The sequence below is a fragment of the Pollachius pollachius genome, assembly GCF_949987615.1.
Source record: "Pollachius pollachius genome assembly, chromosome: 1".
Lineage (NCBI taxonomy): Eukaryota > Metazoa > Chordata > Actinopteri > Gadiformes > Gadidae > Pollachius > Pollachius pollachius.
Window position 1 is genome coordinate 50482064 of NC_136934.1, and position 19372 is coordinate 50501435.

General features: G+C 46.6%; 2 protein-coding genes across 2 annotated transcripts in view; both read right to left on the reverse strand.

The window, feature by feature from the left end:
* Positions 1–2068: 2068 nt before the first annotated feature.
* selenbp1 (selenium binding protein 1) lies at positions 2069–17328 on the reverse strand (the record flags this gene model as incomplete). Its single annotated transcript, XM_079743381.1, has 12 exons — positions 2069–2231; positions 2534–2652; positions 3972–4064; positions 4540–4661; positions 5079–5157; positions 6176–6357; positions 7276–7458; positions 8035–8155; positions 11308–11493; positions 11721–11833; positions 13726–13779; positions 17268–17328. The coding sequence occupies 12 exons, from the start codon at positions 17326–17328 to the stop codon at positions 2069–2071; spliced, it is 1476 nt and encodes a 491-aa protein (XP_079599507.1).
* A 1348-nt stretch (positions 17329–18676) lies between these two features.
* The window catches only part of pogzb (pogo transposable element derived with ZNF domain b), a gene marked incomplete at its 3' end in the record, with an annotated part of 28522 nt that continues 27826 nt past the window's right edge, over positions 18677–19372 (reverse strand). Inside the window, exon 18 of the mRNA XM_079758741.1 lies at positions 18677–18700. Coding sequence (XP_079614867.1) covers positions 18677–18700 — 24 coding nt within the window. The remainder of the gene's footprint in view (positions 18701–19372) is intronic.

Below are 19372 nucleotides of genomic sequence, written 5' to 3' on the forward strand. Positions count from 1 at the left end.
AATTTTATCCCATGGTATGAAGTAGGATCTTACAATAAATGCAAATGCATTATTGGAAAGAAGTCTGAAGGCACCGAAAATAACCTTATAAGGCCACACGGTGGCAGTAGAAATATACCATTTAATCATGGGAACAAATCCCTTCTGACACACAGCAGAGCCACGTTGAGATAAGATATTTTATTAGGATTCAAACTTTGCAGAGCACACCCGAACCTACATTCTGCCTCCAGTTATCAGTTCAACAACAATAATCTTAATTCAACGAAGCAATTAATAAAAAAAAAAATTATATTGATGGATACTCTTTCACATTAAATGTGATTATCTTTATTGCATTACGTTTTTACTTGTTTACACTCAAGCCTACAGAAAATCATGAGTTTATTATTTATTCACTATTTATCAAAACATGAGTTTTGTTATAACAGGATAATGACATGAACTACTTTAATTTGGTGTCATTTTTATTTCGGTCCAGAAGGATGCAATGAGTGATTAGGGACTTCCCTCCCAGAATATTAATAAAGTCTTGCAAATACTGACCAAATGTGTTTTTCAGGAAAAATAAACAGAGCAAACATGATAATACGTATGTGCGTAGTATGATAGTGTTTATTTAAGACTTGGTGAGGAGGGTCGGCATTAGTGTCATAACAGTAAAGTGCTGAATCAGAATCTGTACTCATGTTAATAACATAACTCATGTTGATATCTCTGATTTGTCATCAGAGTATTGGAATGTTCAATTCATTACCAGGAATCATTTACCAGCGTTCAGAAACGATTGAGGCCAGGTAAAAGTGGGAAACCATGGCAACAGGCTCTGTTAAACAGCATTCACAGTACCATGTGTTGAATGTTTTCGTGTTATAAAAGGACGTTTTTTGTATTATTAATTTCCTTGAAGGTATTATAGCATTTCTGGTATACGTTCTAAAGCCTACTTTGACCTGGGGACGACCTCAGGGAACAGTAACCCCTGGTCCGGTCAATCAAAGTGAATCACTAACCACAAGATGAGAGGATGAACTACCACAAACCCCCCCAGCTACATTCAGACTACATTCCTCTACTGCAGCATGTGCTGTCGATCAAGATTGTGATGTGTTAAGCATTACTGAATTTTAATATCCTCTATTAACTAGCATGATATAAAAGACCAATGTATGTGTGCGTGTGTATGTCTCTGTGTGTGTGTGTGTGTGTGTGTGTGTCTCTGTCTGTCTGTCTGTCTGTCTGTCTGTCTGTCTGTCTGTCTGTCTGTCTGTCTGTCTGTCTGTCTGTCTGTCTGTCTGTCTGTCTGTCTGTCTGTCTGTCTGTCTGTCTGTCTGTCTGTGTGTGTGTCTGTGTGTGTGTCCGTCTGTCTGTGTGTGTGTGTGTGTCCGACTCTGTATGAGCGTTTATTTGTTTGTTCGTTTGTTTTTGCGTCTGTGTCTGCGTGCGCGTGCAAGCGTGGGTGTGTGCGCGCGCACCCGAGTTAGTGTGTGCGTGCCTGAAGGCGTGCCTGTGAGAGATGAAGGCCCCTGAGTCGGTCTCGGGCCACGGGCCCCTGGACTGGTGATAGAAGGTTCAGTCTACAGCTAGAGGAGAAGGGCTGGGCTATATCTAAGGCCGGGCGTAAGGGGTCTAGAGCCAGCCAGATGTGGGGGGTCTACAGCCAGATATTGGGGTCTACAGCCAGATGTTGGGGTCTACAGCCAGCCAGATGTGGGGGGTCTACAGCCAGATGTGGGGGTTCTACAGCCAGATGTGGGGGGGTCTACTGCCAGCCAGATGTGGGGGGTCTACAGCCAGAGGTGGGGGGTCTACAGCCAGATGTTGGGGTCTACAGCCAGATGTTGGGGTCTACAGCCAGATGTTGGGGTCTACAGCCAGATGTTGGGGTCTACAGCCAGCCAGATGAAGGGAGGTTTACAGCCAGCCAGATGTGGGGGGTCTACAGACAGTTGTTTGGGTCTACAGCCAGATGTGGGGGCTCTACAGCCAGACAGATGTGGGGGGTCTAGAGCCAGATGTGGAGGTCCTACAGCCAGATGTGGAGGTCCTACAGCCAGATGTGGAGGTCCTACAGCCAGATGTCGGAGGTGCAGTCGCCCCCGGGGTAGCGCAGCTCGTGGGCCAGGACCGGCCCGTGGGGCTCCTTCCCGAAATCCACCAGGAAGTCCTTGTTGAGGACCATCCCCCCGTTGACGTTGTCCACGTCCAGCTGCATCATCACAGAGCCCTCCCTGGAAGGACCCACAGTTACACACGTTCCCGTGCCTTCTTTTCCGACCCGATACCGATTCCTTAACTTGAGCATTGCCCGATACTGAGTTTGTACCGATACATCTAGCATCTAGCGTTGTAACTGCTAACAGCACTCGTCCTTATTGAAGGGTTCTCTAGTGATGATGACAGAAAAACGTCATTAAGAAGCCCTACAGGGGATAGAGAGTGAATACAGAAACACGCCATTGAGCAGCACTAGGGGTTAGACAGTGAGTCAGATCCGACCCCGGGGGGGGCCGCTCCGGGCTGCTGGTCTTACTTGAGCATGTCGGGGTAGAACTGCTTGTCCCAGCCGCTGTAGAGAGACGTGGTGACGTACAGCCGCTTACCGTCCAGGCTCAGCTGCAGCATCTGGGGCGCCCCCTGGACACGCTTACCCTGGGAGACACACACACACACACACACACACACACACACACACACACACACACACATACACACACACACACAACCAGAAACAAGCACACACACACACACACACACACACACACACACACACACACACACAGACAGACACAGACACACGCACACACACACAACCAGAAACAAGCACACACACACACACACACACACACAACCAGAAACAAGCACACACACACACACACACACACACACACACACACACACACACACACACAGACAGATACACACACACACGCACACACAGACAGATGCACACACGCATGCACAGATACACATAAATATACACACATAGAAACACACATTACAATGTAAATGTAAATGTAAATGTAAACACACACACACACACACACACACAGACTCAGAAACAAGCACACACACACACACACACACACCAAACATCCTGCCTCATCCCATACTAACAACCTCATAACAAAATTGTCGTACAGATAAGGTTTAATTCTTTGATCAAGTGAGTGAGGGTTGCGGGATCACACTCACATCAACACACACCCAACCACACAGGAAAAGCTGCTTCTGACCCCACTTCAGGTCATGACTGACAGTACAGACAAGTCTTCAGGTCATAACAGGTATGACGTTTGTACGTCCGGGCACTTAAAAATAGTACTAAGCGTCGCGTAGCGTCTTATCCTAGCTATCTCTGCTGTATACGGGGAATGGGTTAACCTGGTGATTGTTAGTGCTTGGCACTTGGTTTCTATGAACATCCTTACTGTACCGACAGAGATATGTTGTTGTTTCTCTTGATGTGTTGTGGCATCCCGCCCCCCACCGGGAGGGTCCGGGGGCTTGTGGTGGAGGGCGTGTACCACCGCCATCCACCAGCCGGCGGCAGAGAGCAACACACCCCTCACCCCCATCAGCCTGATGAGGGACACCTGGCCGGAGGGAGGACACGAGCGGGCAGACCTCTAAAAAGGGAGCGGAGGACTGACTCTGGGACACAGGGGCTAAGAACGACACGGAGGCGCTCGCGGAGGCCCTAGCTCACTATTACCGTTCTTGTTTGTCGGTGAAATCCTGTGAATAAACGCCGACAACGGCTTAAACCCGACTCCAGAGCGTGGTACTTGCCGTGAAACCAGACACTTGGGGAGACGGGTTGCCACAGTGTGTACTTATTGTAAGCCCCGGGATAAAAGCGTCTGATAAAACGCCCTCAATGTAAACGTCATGACAGACAGGACAGACATGTGCCGGGGGGTGACAGTGATGGATGGGGGTCCCCCTCTGCTCTGGGGGGTTGTGTTTACCTTGATGATGCAGGGGGGCGGCTGCGCCCGGTCCTCGGGGTCCTCAAGCACCCGCACGGCCCCGTCGCTCTGGATGCTGCCCCCCAGGAACGCCTGGGGGGCAGCCGGGCAGGTAGGCAGACAGACGGAAGGAAAACCAGTCAGGCAGACAGACGGAATGTTGTTGTTGTGATGTGTAGCCCCACTGCAGGTCTTCCCATACGGCTTGGAGTGAACTGATCAAACTAGGCTCAGTAACTACCGCTCCTAACTACCGGCCCGAGCAACCTGCCCTAACTACCGGTCCTAACTACCCGTTCTATCTACCTGTCCAAACTACCTGTCCTATCTACCTGTCCTAACTACCCGTTCTATTTACCTGTCCTAACGAACGGTCCTAGCTACCTGTCCTAACTACCTGACCTATCTACCTGTCCTAACTACCTGTCTTAACTACCAGCCCTAACTAAACCGTCCTAAGTACTAACTGATACACATCACACGAGGACAGCGACGCACTCAAACAATCTTGTGAGGGTATAGACGCACAACGTTAAAACCTCATCCCAGACATTATTGTAGAGCTTACCTGGCCGACCAATCGCGGCTTGCTCCTGTCGGTGATGTCATACTGCCTGATGTCTCCGTGCAGCCAGTTGCTGAAGTACAGGTAGCGGTCGTCCAGGGAGATGAGTATGTCCGTGATGAGACCTGCAGTGACACAGCTCAGCCAATCAGAAGGTCTGCGCTCCTGCACGTGCTCAGACGCAACCCTTCAGCCGTTGGTACACGTGGCATGTGGCTCAGGTAGTAGAGCGGTTGGTTGGTGACCATAAGGTTGCTAGTTCAATCCCCGGCTCATCCTAGCTGAGTTTTGAGGTGTCCCTGAGCGAGACACCTCACCCTGACTGCTCCTGACGAGCTGGCTGTCACCTTGCATGGTCGACTCCGCCGTCGGTGTGTGAATGTGTTGTGAATGGGTGAATGAGAGGCTATATTGTAAAGTGCTTTAAGCATACACTTTATGCATACATGTGTGGAGCATATGTAGTTCAGAGAGCGTGTATAGAATGTGTATAGAGTGTGTATTGATTGTGTATTGAGTGTAACAGGTGGAGAACGACTCACTTGGCATCTCCGGCAGTGCCCAGCCCTCCACCTTCTTACTGGGAACCTTGATCACTAGTTCTGTGGTCCAGTCTCCCTTCTGGAGACACACACACACACACACACACACACACACACACACACACACACTTAAATAAACAAAGTTCAAGTTGGCTTATTCTGGTTTAAACTGGGATCTACTGGATTCCACTGGGTTCTACTAGGATCTACTAGAATTGACCGGGTTCTATTGGGACCTGCTGCGATCCAGTGGGATCCACCAGGATGGACTTGCTTCTATCGGGATCTACTAGATTATAATGTGTTCTACTGGGATATACTGGGATCCAGTGGGATCCACCAGGATGGACTTGCTTCTACCGGGATTAAATAGATTATAATGTGTTCTACTGGGATCCACTGGGATCTACACAGTTCTGCCTGGTCCGCCTGGGTTCTACTGGGATCCACTGGGATCTACATGGTTCTGCCCGGTTCTACTGAGTTTTATTGGGATCAACTGGGATCTACACTGTTCTGCCCAGTCCTCCTGGGTTCTACTTGGATCTACACTGTTCTGCCCAGTCCTCCTGGGTTCTACTTGGATCCACTGGGATCTACACGGTTCTGCCGGTCCTCATTGGTTCTAAAGGTCACCTGAATACTACCTCAGGGTACTACTGGTACCCTGAGCTCTACTGAGTTCTACTGGGATCTACTGGGATCTGCTGGGATCTACACGGTTCTGCCTGGTCCTCCTGGGATCCACTGGGATCTACACGGTTCTGCCCGATCCTCCTGGGATCCACTGGGACCTACACTGTTCTGCCTGGCCCTTCTGGGATCCACTGGGATCTACACGGATCTGCCCCGTCCTCCTGGGATCCACTGGGATCTACACGGATCTGCCCCGTCCTCCTGGGATCCACTGGGATCTACACGGTTCTGCCCGGTCCCCCTGGGATCCACTGGGATCTACACGGTTCTGCCCGGTCCTCCTGGGTTCTATCGGGTTCTACCGCTCACATGGACCCTACCTCAGGGCACTACTGGATCATCCGGCGTTCCACTGTGTTCTCCGGGGTCCTGCGCGCCTCTACCGCCCCCCTGTGGCTCACCTTGGTCCTGAAGAAGCGGTAGACGGTGGAGCCCAGGGCACAGCCCACGTAGCCCTCGGCGGCGCTGGGCTCGTGGAGGAAGCGGACCTCCAGCGGCACGGCGCCCTCCATCCCCAGGTCGATGCTCTGCAGCTTCTCGTGGCTGGTCCAGTCCCACACGTGGATGCTGGTCCCGTAGAGGCCTGCGGGGACAGCAGGGTTAGGACAAATATATATTTTATAATAAATAAAAAAAAAAAAAGGGCTGGGCAACGATTAAAGGTTTTAATCGCATAGGATTGGTGAGTTAACTCGCGATTCTATTTTTAAAATCCACTCAAATTGAAGTTAAATGAGATTGTCAAATGGAAGGGCACGTTATCATTCATACCAAATGTACTTAATAAGCAAAAACTAGACCAAGTGATCTCGAGGGAGTTTTGTTGACTCACTCAGTGTGGGTTGCATATGAAACTTACGGAACACCACAGATTTGGGAATTGTAAACAGGTAGTCAATTAGTACAATTGTAAACAAACAGCTAATACAAGTGTACTTAAATTCAAATAAGTAGTAAAAAAAAAAAAAGAGAATGTGCGCCAGTGCATCAATTTGTATTAATCACGTTAAAATAAGATCGCGTTAACGCGCGTGTGTCGACTATCGTACCGCATGAAGAACGGTGAAGACATATCGCTGTATCGATGTTATATTTTTTTTAGTAAATCTTTCTAAAAGACGAAAAACTCAGTTTGAACCATGAATAAAGACACGGTCCAAAAGTATTAAACATAGGATGAATGAGAGTGTGTGTTTGGGTCTCAGTGGTCTATGGGCTGGCATCCAGGCTGCCTGCCACGTATACAAACAGCAGCAATACAGAACTTTGGTAGCTGTGTTTAGAGTACTTGTACAGTGAGTCACAGTACGTCATCGGACGTCATCTTCCCAAACGGTCTTGGTAACGGATGTTAAAGTGAAGCCAGGAGAGACGACCACAAAGCTTTGATTCCCGGACGGTCGTTTAACACGACCTTCCCCCTACCTTACCTTACCCTTCCCTCCCTCCCTGAGGTCCCCCGGCGTGGGGTGCAGAGCCCGGGGGGGGGGGGGGGACCCACCTTCCTTGACGTGCTGCATGTCGAAGCCGTTGGCCAGGGCCTTTGGGGCGCCCCACTCGGTGCTGACCATCACGTTGTGCCGCGGTTGGTACCAGAAGTCGTAGCCGAAGGCCGTGGCGTCGCCCGGCTTCTCCCAGTTCCCCAGCACCTCGAAGGACTCCCCGTCCAGCAGGGCAAACCCACCTGAGGGGGGGGAAGAGAGGCCCGGTGAGTCCAGAACCTCAGTCCTAGCACGGACCCTGGGCAAGTTCTCTAGGAAGCCTGGTTCATTCATTCAAGAGTTCCGGTCAAACATTGTCTAGATGTGTTCGGTGAAGTCATGAAGCGTGTTCTGGTGGTGTGGCTGACACATCAGTGTTTATGGAACACAGATTTGGTGTACGTCAGAATGCCTCATGGGATTTTTGGAGAGCAATACTGTCCCATTCTGAGAGTTGTAGTGCTTTGAAACCCTAAATCAAGAATTTTGGAATCACATCTTTAATAGCCTATGTTTAATATGATTTAGAGGGGGACAATTAGTTAGGTTTTAATAGCTAGCAATTGTTTAATCACGGATACTAAATTATTCTGTCTTTAGTTGTGTTTTCTTTTTTGAACGCGTGTGCTTGCAATGGAAAGTATTCATTTGTACATTTACAAGATGGAACACATTTGACGTTGACCTCGAACCTGGCTCTAGATTTGTTATGGTTATGATGTCGTTACGTGAAAGTAAAAAAAGTTCAACGATGACTTGGCGGTTTTGGCTGGAGCTACCTTTGCCGTTCCCAGACGGGTCTCCGATGCAGCCGATCATGATCTGCCCGTTGCCCAGGCAGTGGCTTGTGTGAGGGTTGGCCAGACCACACTTCCACATCAGCTCCGTGGGTTCCACGACCTGAGAGAACCAAACCGAACGCTCAGCTGAGGAACGTCCTCCACGCCCCACCCCTGAGGTGGTTCACCAGGGTACCTCCTTCACGCCCCAACCCTGAGGTGGTTCACCAGGGTACCTCCTCCACGCCCCACCCCTGAGGTGGTTCACCAGGGTACCTCCTTCACGCCCCACCCCTGAGGTGGTTCACCAGGGTACCTCCTCCACGCCCCATCCCTGAGGTGGTTCACCAGGGTACCTCCTCCACGCCCCACCCCTGAGGTGGTTCAGTTCAACACCTCTCACCTCTCAGTGCTTCTAAAACGAAACACAACCCCGAGGGCATGTCAACAAGAGTGTGTCTGGGCATGTTTGCATGTCTGATTAAATGGTAATCGGATTGGCTTCATTCCCTCTTTAGGTAAAATGTCTGAACCCAGTCTGGGAGGCATCATGAAAAGGTATAAACGTATAATCCGATTATATATATTTTTTAGGTGTGAGCGTGGGAGCATGACACCTTAAGCTTCTGCTTTCAGTGTAATTATTAGGAGAACATGAAGTACTGCCAAAAGTCAGGCATTGTGCTCTTCAGCAACAACCTGCAATTTACCAACAACCAACTGACACACCAAGTCTATATTAACAGAGGTTCAGCCCTGAAAGTTCAAATTGCTTCTTGGTAAACTAAACATCATCTCAAATTGGAAATAACACTCATAGCAGTTCTACGACTTTATAAATAACTGAGTCTGACATTTTCTTTGGCACCGTTGGAACACAGCGTGTTAATAACGAGATTAATGCTGGGGGCTTCTCTTTCAAACTCCTTCCGGCAGATAATCTCACCCTGAGTTTCCCATGGAGCCCCATGTCACCTCAGGCCAGCCTGCCAGTACTGCCACGGCCGTGAGGAAATGCAAAACATATATTGTTGCAGCTAGTACAAACACGCAAGCACGCACACACGCACACGCCCATATACATACCACGAACACTCATTAGATATTCCTAACTGCTTTTTTCCTCCTCGAGGAGAAACCAATCAGAAGAAGGGTGGGAGGGGTTTGACCTGAATCACACGGCTGTAAGTAAAGCCCCGCCCCCAGGTGGAAGAGTGCATGTTTGGACTGTGGATTTGAGTTAATAAATGACTAGCTGATAACCAACCTACACTAAATGGGGTAAAGACCAAATAAAGTCTCAGAGACGGTCCAAAACAATCTGTGACGAGGTCCATTGCTAGACGCCACGTAGGGGGCTGCAACACTCCCACCTAGCTGACCTTAACTGGACCCCTCCAGACAGAAGGGCGCTGGGGGGGGCAGGAAGCCGGTTAATTGGACGGTTGTTAGACAATGATAAATGAAACAGGCAAACTAAAACACGGTTGCAAAACCTAGAGAGAGCCACAATGCCCAAAGGAGAATGTGCTAAGGCTGCCAAAGACCTGGACATTGTCTGGGTCAAGTCCAGATGAAGTCCAGATGGCTTAGTAAAGAAGTCAGTGGCTTCTGACTTGTTCCAATTCAGAGAACTGTCAGACCGGTTGCTTCAGTATGCAATCCATCAGATTGGTGGATCCAAAGGCCTCAAGCCAAGGTCTGGTGAAGCCACCAGTTTAGGGAAAAGGAGAGGAACCGAGCTGACCATAATCAAGATGGTTCGTGAAGCAAAACTCTCTCAGGAAAGGTAGTGCCTCCAGCTTCAAAAAGGAGAAGACAAGGCCAACACGTTGCACAAGTCCTGGACGGACCAAGGCATCCTCCTGAGTGGGAGTCGATTTACTCCTGCTGCCCTACAACCACATGGGGAGAATCCAGTAATCTGCCGAGAGACACATGTCAGCATCGCTCCTCAAGCACATTCATGAGAGACCTCTCCTGCAAGACAGCGCTACACCACAAAACCAGTGGAAGCTGGAAAAGGTTTCAGAAGTGGACCCAGGGAAGGGTGGAATAATGGGAATACTTGAGTTACTTATCAGCAACTCTTGATTCAACTAGACAGGCTTATTCAGACAACAACAGTGTTGCAAGCACACTGCAGAAAAAACGTGTTTATGTGCAGCCTGTTTGTCCTTCCAAGTCATTCTAAGAGATCCCTGTTTTGGTTGGAGCGTAGCTCCCTCACATTGTTAATTCAATATCTAGTTTCTGTCTTGCTGTTGTATTTGGTTCCCATCTGTAAACAGAGCATTCCTAGGGGTGGAACTAAATGACCATGGATTAAGCGTTAGGCGCCCGTCGTGGTTAATTGACGCACGTGGGACGAAAAAGAGCAGCGTGGCAATCATACTGTCAATCATACTGTCATCAAATCCAGCCGTGTGTTGGCCAGGAGACAACGCTACAAGCATGTCTAACAAGCTACCTCTCAACCGGTAGCGGTTTATTGGGTTGTCAGAAAGACAGCCAAGAAACTTTCAATCATGGCTACTGGTGTTGTGTTCCGAAAGGAATAAGGAATGAAAGACAAAACAATTGTTTTGGATGTCAAATATAAATTAACATGTACAGACCTTATCAGAGTTTATAAACAACTGAGGGATCAGATTGATGATCAGATTTTCTTCTTTGGCACCGTTGGAACATAACTGGATCAGTGTGTTCTCTCTTTTAAACTCAAATAACCTCCCCTTGAGATGGTTCTTGGCAGAGGTTTAAGGGGGTCATACGTAGATGTATGGCCTGTAAAGGCCCCCTGTAAAGGTGATTTAGGGCTATAAAAAGAAAACTGACTTGACCTGGTTCAGACCCAGGGTGTGAACGGCTGTGATCTCTGGCCTAGCTGCCATCAATGAAAGATAGGCATAATATATTTATAACTTGTTGTAGTTATAGTGTTTATGTTTCAGCGGGGCTGTGTACTGGCAAGGACCTCACCATATGAAGGGCGGTACCTGGGTCACACTGCGATACAATTATGTTCTCATCTCCTTCTCCGGGTGGGTCCCTCTTTACTTTGACCAACTACATAAATATTAATTTATAATTTAAGTAAACGATAGATATTTGCGCAAAGATGAACACATAGTGTGAACCTTTCTACCCGTACAAAATTAATTGTGCGCCCCCACCGACCTCGTGACCTCGTGACCCCTTCCCCACCGACCTCGTGACCTCGTGACCCCTTCCCCACCGACCTCGTGACCTTGTGACCCCTTCCCCACCGACCTTGTGCATACGCGGCGCCCGGGGGTCCGTTGCCACGTCGACCACGTAGATGCGGGAGGAGATGAGCGCCGGGAGGATGAGGAGGCTGCGGCTCTTGGTGGCGTCGCCGTGGCAACTGCTGCATGCGTTCCAGCCGGAGTGGTGCAGCTCGTCACGGAGGTTAGGCACCTCCAGCCGGTGGATCACCTGGGTCAAAGGTCAACCGCATAGTGAGGAACACTGAGGTGGGGGGTCAGAAGGAGGGGTCAAAGGTCAGCTTTCTATTGAATATTTAAAGTTTATAACAGTTTTGAAAAATGTATGGTGGCTGCCATGTGACCGAGCCAGTGAGACCAGTGAGGGTCAACCCTATTCCAGTGGGAAAGGTTTTTGGGGTGTAGGGGGGTTTAGGGGGTACGGGGGTACAGGGGTACCTGGCAGTAGGTGGGGGACTTGGGGTCCACGTCCACGGTGGCCAGGTAGTCTGGCTTCATGAACTCCGTGTTGCGGTAGATACAGGGCAGGTAGACGATCTCCTCCCTGGGACCTGGGGGGGGGGAGGGGGAGAAAGAAGGTTTCTCAGATTCCTATAATGTTCCAGTCTTCACTTATTGCTGTTCACGCTACACTACATCGTACCCAGCACTCGAGGTGAGGGGGGATGGCATCCCCCTTTGGAATTAAAATGATCAAAATCATCCCCCTTCTGAAACAGCCATCCCCCCTTCCCATCCCCTGTTATTTTATCAATTAATGTGGAAATATTACCTCTATTTCATTATAGCGGTTTCCTTTTTCAATTCGGTGCAATGTTACTTTTCCCAGGGCAGATTTGACTGCGACACTACATTCTCGGGCAATATGCTATTGCGCAAGTACGCAGGCTTGCTGCGCGCCTGTGTACTTGCGCAATAGTGCCTTCACGGGCTCTCATTCCACACCGTACGAGACAGACAGTGGTAGCGTGAAGCTGTCTGTGCATCTCAGACATCGCTTCCGCAGACAACTCTGTCCCCTTTTCTCCCTTTCATTCCAACCCGTGAGCAACGCTAGTCTCCCTTCTCTGCCGAATGCATTTTTGAAAAAAGAAAATAAGAATCAGTTTTTAAAATCCTTATTTTATCCCAAAAAATATATAATAATATAATAATAATAATAATACTAATAATAATAATTATCACACTGTTGGTCTCCCACCATATGCGCTGTTATCAGCACAAATGATCTGTCCCTAAAAGTTAAAATCCACCATCCCACCCTGGCTTTTTTTTACAACTCGACTGCTGATCGTACAGTGTAAAAGCTAGTATCCTATTTCACTTTTTATGTGCTTTGACTATGCACCTTATGAGCCCCATGAGGGGGGCCGGGGGAGAGAGAAAAGAAAAAAAGAAAGAAAGAAAGAAAGAAAGAGAGAGAGAGAGAGATTCACTGTTTAAATGGCAAGGCAGATCGGTATGTCAGGTCAAGCCTCATTCCTCAATGAAGATGCCTCTTTATGACAGACTGCAGAACACCCTATAGGCTGCGTCCCTCCTCAGTCTGTTTCCATGCCCTCCATAGTTCACAGAGCGTTGGAGGGTCGCCCATCGGAGGTCCACGCTGTCCAGACTGTGTGCTCACCCCTCTGGTCACCCTTATGGGTAAGATCACACAAGAGGCTGAAGGTCTTCAACACTGAGTCAACAAGTGAGCTCACTGCGCACCAAACGCTTGGTTTGAACGTAGGGACCAGTACTGGGGGAGATTGGGGTCCAGCTGCTGGGATTGCTGATGACTGATTGTCAGGAAACCATTCGACTTGGTTTCCCATAACCAGGCGTTAGTCAGATCTGAGAAGAACTGGGAAGTGTGTGGGTCGGGTTGACTTTTAACCGCAAGGTTGCAAGTTCAATCCCTGGCTCCTCCTAGCTGAGTGTCGAGGTGTTCCTGAGTGGTTGACACCGTCGTCGGTGTGCGAATGTGTGGGGGAAGGGTTGTGAAACGTTTTGGAGTAAAGTGTCTGCTAATAGCAAATGTGAGAAGTGCAGTGAAGAGAGAGTGACAGTTTGGAGAGAGGGCTGCTCGATCATGGAAAAAATCATAATCACGATTATTTTGGTCAATATTGAAATCACGATTATTCAAACGATTATTTTTGGAGTTTGAAAAAATGATGCATTTATTCAGTATATCTCAAAAACACTTTGTAACTGAGAACTTAGAAATTTCGCCTTAAATAAATAGACAAAATGGTCCAAAAGAAAATGTTCAAATCTAAAATAATGTACAGATATGTATCCAGCTCTTTCTATAAAACATTTAAAAAAAAATAAAAAAAATAAAAAAAATAAAATCGACAACTCAATTATGTTAATTTTGTGATCGTTTCACGCTAAAATCGAAATCGAATTTCAATTAATCGCCCAGCCCTAAGAGAGAGTGTGCAGGGTTTCTCACCCTTCATGGCGTCAAGGGGCGTCTTGTATCCCGGTCCACAAGAGAGACAGGCTGCTGAGCGGGAACACATAGCAGAAACATCTCACGTGTTAGAGGATGTCCGGCTGGTGGATCCTGACATGACACTCGGAACAACCGAGGTGAACGGGAGAGCAGACTCTTAAAGAAGCCGCTGTGTTATTCGTATGGCGGGACTGCTCGGATTAGCACACAGTAAACATCTGCAGATCACATGACCCCGAGTGACAAATGAGACAAATAAACAGGTTCAGGGTTAGGTTGGTTTTATACCAAATAGATAGTTCATCATGAAAACAATGTTAAATAATGTAAATAAACCCGCTGCTATTGGCCCTCGGTAATAGAGTTGCATTGAATAGAGTTGCATTTGAATTTGAGTTTGTAAATGTTTACGTTTGAATCTAATAAAAACCAACCCCCCCCCCCCCACTAAGTTAACGATCTTCCTGGAATTTCAAACCGATATCTTCCCCATATAAGGGGAAAATATGTTTAAAGTTTCATCACAAGTTTCTTAAGTAAAAGTTTATAGATCTGACTTACTACTCAACTTTCTACTGAACATTTCAAGTTTATTAAAAGTGTATAGCCAATTTGCCATATTAAACCTTTTTTTCTGTGCTTACATTTTTCAACCACTGGGGTTTTATGAAAAGTACAGTGTACAGGGACGGTTGTAACATGTCTTAATTATACATAATTAATCAATCAAGTACTCAAATGAAAAGCTTATCTATCATTCACTTCATGTGACTTTTCATTCCTTTTTAAATAATCCCTGCTGATGTCAGGACCTCAGTCGCTCACCAGCTTACGCAAGAGACTCGAGACTCACCTGTTCATAGTTCACCTGGACTTTGCATACCCTCCCCCCTTACCCCCACTGCCTTTCCTCCCTTACTCTCCTAAAACACCCCTCTTACGCACTTATTGTATGTTCGTACGTCCTTACTGTACCGACACGATATATTGTTGTTTCTCTTTCTTCTGACGAAAGTCGCTTTGGATAAAAGCGTCTTCTAAACACCCTTAATCTAAATGACTACCTTTTCCCACAAAACAGTTCACTACAACATAGCAAAAGATAGGGGAAGCCATCAAAATATAAAGGCAATAAAATTATTTTTCACAGGTAGATATAATAAAAAAAGACTATCAGAACACTCGCCTCAAAACAGTTGAAACTTGAAAGGGAACAGAGAGCATTGTGTTAACTAACATATTTCCATACAACTGTACTGATTTGTGTTTATAAAGTTGATGAGCTATGTCTTTAAATGTATATAGTCACTGACTACCTGGCTCCGGGTCGGTTGTTACCAGGCATTACAACCGACCCTGTATCACCATGTATCACCTTATGTGAACCAGCCTGACTGCTAGTTTGACTCACTAAAATAGAAAATGTCAGTCACAATCATTTCTATTTTAGTAATACTTCTACACATTTGATGCCAGGAGGGACAGTAATATCCAAAGAATACATCTGATAGAAAAGCTGCATTTTGAACAAAAAGAAAACCCCTTTCCCCTCGAGGTTTTAATGTGATTCAGGTTTTCCAATGGGTCTCCTGTTTTGCAGGTAAGAGGAAGATCTGAATGAGCACATGCAGAGGAAGCAGTGGCGGCTCGCCCATAGGGGGCGCTGGGGCGCCGCCTTCCCGCCGACCTGCCTACAGTGTCGGCTCCTGAAAAAGATATCACTCAGGGCTATTTTTCTGATAATGATTAAGGTGACCCATCAAATAGGTGCATTAAGCAGGACAGTATCAATTTGTTGTTAGATGAATAACTCATACAGAGATCGTTCTTGTGTCCACTAGATTGTAACTCCATAAACAAAAATGGTGTAGCTCCACAGTTCATTATTTTCATGAACCTAAAGTTGCATGAGAAAATGTGTCTGGCAACAACATAAAGACAGGGGCAGCATTTCAAGTCAAGAATGTATTGACTGACCTTGAAAGTATTGTCTTACAAAAGTAAAATAAGTTATCAAAGTGTTACATAGTAACACAATCATTTTACATTCGTCAACATTGCACAAACAATGTATTTTCATACACAAAATCAGCTGAAAATAAAGCATCTTGGTATTTGTTCAGATTGTAGGATCAAGAGCTTTCATAACCTTTACAACATTTCAATGGCAGTGCAGTCAAACTATCTTGGAGTTGTTGGAGTTGAGTGGCAATACTGACTGAGATGGGATTTGCTGTTTTTTGGGGGGAGAACATTTTGAGTGCGTTTACAAGACACTCAAGGATGTCACCAGTCGATACCCACGCAGTGCCGTCTGGTCAGTCAATAAATACTCAACTTGAAATGCTGCCCCTGTCTTTATGTTGTTGCCGGACATATTTTCTCCTGTTTAGCTATTTTACATCATACAACATTAGATCATGTAAATAATTTACTGTGGAGCTACACCGTTTTTTATCATGGGAGTTACAATCTAGTGGACACAAGAAGGATCTCTGTATGAGTTATTCATCTAACAACAAATTGATACTGTCCTGCTTAATGCACCTATTGAACGGGTCACCTTAATCGTTATCAGGAAAATAGCCCCACCTGAGGATAACCCTAACCCTAACAAATTGGTACGAGGGAAAAAGCTGTCTAGCAGAATGTGAAGAAGCTGACCACGTGTTCTTCTCCCCCTGATGGCTGCACGGCGCGGGTATCGACTGGTGGGACACATTCTTGAGTTCCATGTAAACGCATGTAAATGTTCTCCCTCCGAAAAACCGCAAATCCCACCTCAGTCAGTATTGCCACTCAACTCCAAGATAGTTTGACTGCACTGCCATTGAAATGTTGTAAAGGTTATGAAAGCTCTTGATCCTACAATCTGAACAAATACCAAGATGCTTTATTTTCAGCTGATTTTGTATTTCATTTGTGTATGAATAGACATTGTTTGTGCAATGTTGAGGAATGTAAAATGATTGTATTTCTATTTAGTGCACCTATTGAATGGGTCACCTTAATCATTAGAGAAATAGCCCCACCTGAGATTTCTTTCAGGAGCCACCACTGAGAGGAAGGGTGTAATATCTAGCTTGTTTCTGATTGGAGGGATTCGAGGTGTAACCACTGTACCTGGTCTCTATCGGTTGAACTACATTGCATACAAATTATTTTGTCATTCACTCCTTAATGTCTAGAATGCATTACACATGGGACAAAACAAATTTTTCTTAATAATCAAGCTCTACATGCATTTCCGTTAAGATCGGAATTTAGAATTGATTGAATAATCTGTCAAAGGAATGCACCTCCTAGGAGTAATCCCACAGCATGGATTTTCCACCACTGCAACATCACTCATAGAAACTGAGGAAAACCACAACCAATACCAAATTCCAAAATGTTGGTCAGCCAAAACCAAGTGCCAGAACCAGAAACAAAACTTCAGAAGTGAGCTGGATTCTAAGAGCTAGCTCCAGCAGGGAGAGCACACGTTGCATGAGGCAGCCTCAGTGAAAAGGGAGATCAACCCAGGCCCGTGAACTGACCGGTCTTGGACATGGGGTTCCGCCTCCGGCTGTAGTGCTGCTCAAAACATGCATTTCCCATATGGATCAGGATTTAGGATTGAATCAAATGTGTGTCAAATGCGCCTCCTATCGTTAATTGATCACAGACGTTATTTCCCCAGGAAACTGGTCAAATCAAGGACTAGACGCAATAAAGAAAAATTGAAAATCGGCCAAAAGCAAGTGCTAAGCCTATCTCCTATCAGAATCCCGGCACCAGTTAGTAGTGCTTCATGCACTGACTCAAAACAGGACGCTCTAAGAGAAAATATGAATTAAACAAAGTCCAAACACTGACCCATCGTGGAGCTGGAGGAGGTGATCCGGAGAAAGGGGTCCGTTTGTAGGGCAGTGGTCCGGGTCCGAGTCTATGCACTCGGTGGGGGGCGGAGCAGCAGTCGGTACCCCGGCCTGGCGAATGGGCGTCGAGGATAAAGTGCAACCCTTACGAAAAAAGGTGGCTCCAGTGGATTGGTAATAGCTGTTATATCAGCCAAGCCATGTTTTTCAAGTTTGTGTGGGGATCTGCAGGAAGGCACGTCTTTGCCTTTGGGTTATAGGGATAGAGCCTGATTGCATAACGCAGACCACCCGACATGGTCCCTCTGGTGGAAGCTGCTGGCAGGAAGCCAGCGTCTCCAAACTTGGACAATTTGAAACTTTCTGAACACTTTCTGGACTCGATGATTGCCTTATGTTTAGCAGCCAAAGTGATAAGAGAGACTGGACATCGAGGTTTAGCTATATTAGTTTAGGATTAACAAGAGAGACTGGACATCGGGGTTAAGCTATATTAGTTTAGAATTAATTATTAATTCGTTGTAGACTGCACATAATAATCGAAGAAAAAAGGAGAGGCTGGACATCGAGGTATATTCGTTTAGAATTAATTATTATTAATTCGTTGTAGGCTGCTCATAATAATGGAAGAAAAAAATAACCATATTTAACACCACTGCAATGCATTAGGTGCAAGTCACCGAATGATACAGGCAGTTCTATTAGCCCGCCACATTCGCAGTTGGGCTTGTTCCCCCGACTCACTTTAGACCCTAAAAATACTATTTCTATATCTCAAGCCCAATTTGCCCTGTACTCGGAAATGTGGCGTCAAACGATGCATCTTCTAAAAGCCTTCTAACGTTGCCTCTTTCAACGTAAAGGTCCCCCCACGAATTCTCCCGCAGTTCTACGTTTTTGTGCAAAACAGCTTTATTCCACATTCCACATATTACATCATTTATTCGACATTCCCAATGTCCCAGAGAATAACCGGGATCAAACCAGTTCTGATGCTCCAGAGCGTGTGGCCCATGTTCTTCACTTAAGAACCTGTCGGGAATTTATGGAGAGGAAGCACGGCTGTCTGCTAAACAGTTAAGCGCTCTTCACACTAAACGGGGGTCGTGTTTCTACAGCCCGCAGGGACAGCCGAGATGAGCCTTATCTGTGGAAGCTCATCAACTGCCAAAGTCTCATTTAGGTAATGGAAACGTAAACACCATTGCATTCATAATATTGAAACATTACTTTTAAAATAAGGTATTCTGCATTTATTCGATTTAAATTCACCTCATCCCAATTAAAGCTGCATAGGGGCGTTTCAAGTTGTAGGCTACTATTTAAAACCCGCGTTTAAATGCATTTTTCGATGTTTACTAATTCCTCAAAATTTCAGGTTGCAGATATTTGAAACGTGATATTCACGACTCTTTTTCCAAGTGGTCAAAACAAGCCATAAAAACTCTTTAACTGGAAAAACAGACATTCACCGGCCAGGCCTGAGCAATACAAAATCGACTGGGACTGGACCCAGATCCTCAAGGATGTGCTTTCCTGCCAGAGGATTGAGCATCGATTCAACACCATATCGGTCGATGTTTGACATCATCTCCATCCCAGAAGACAACCTCCCCGTCCCAAGCTGCCTACCTCCAGCAAGAGGGCGCTTTGGCCCTCCACGGACCACCATGGGTTACCTAACGCTGGACATCTCACCGAGACCTCAAGGACGTCTCCATCCTTTCCCTCATTTCCCCAGCCCAGGTGAAGCTGGTTACTTGTCACCGGTCCTGGCAGCGTGC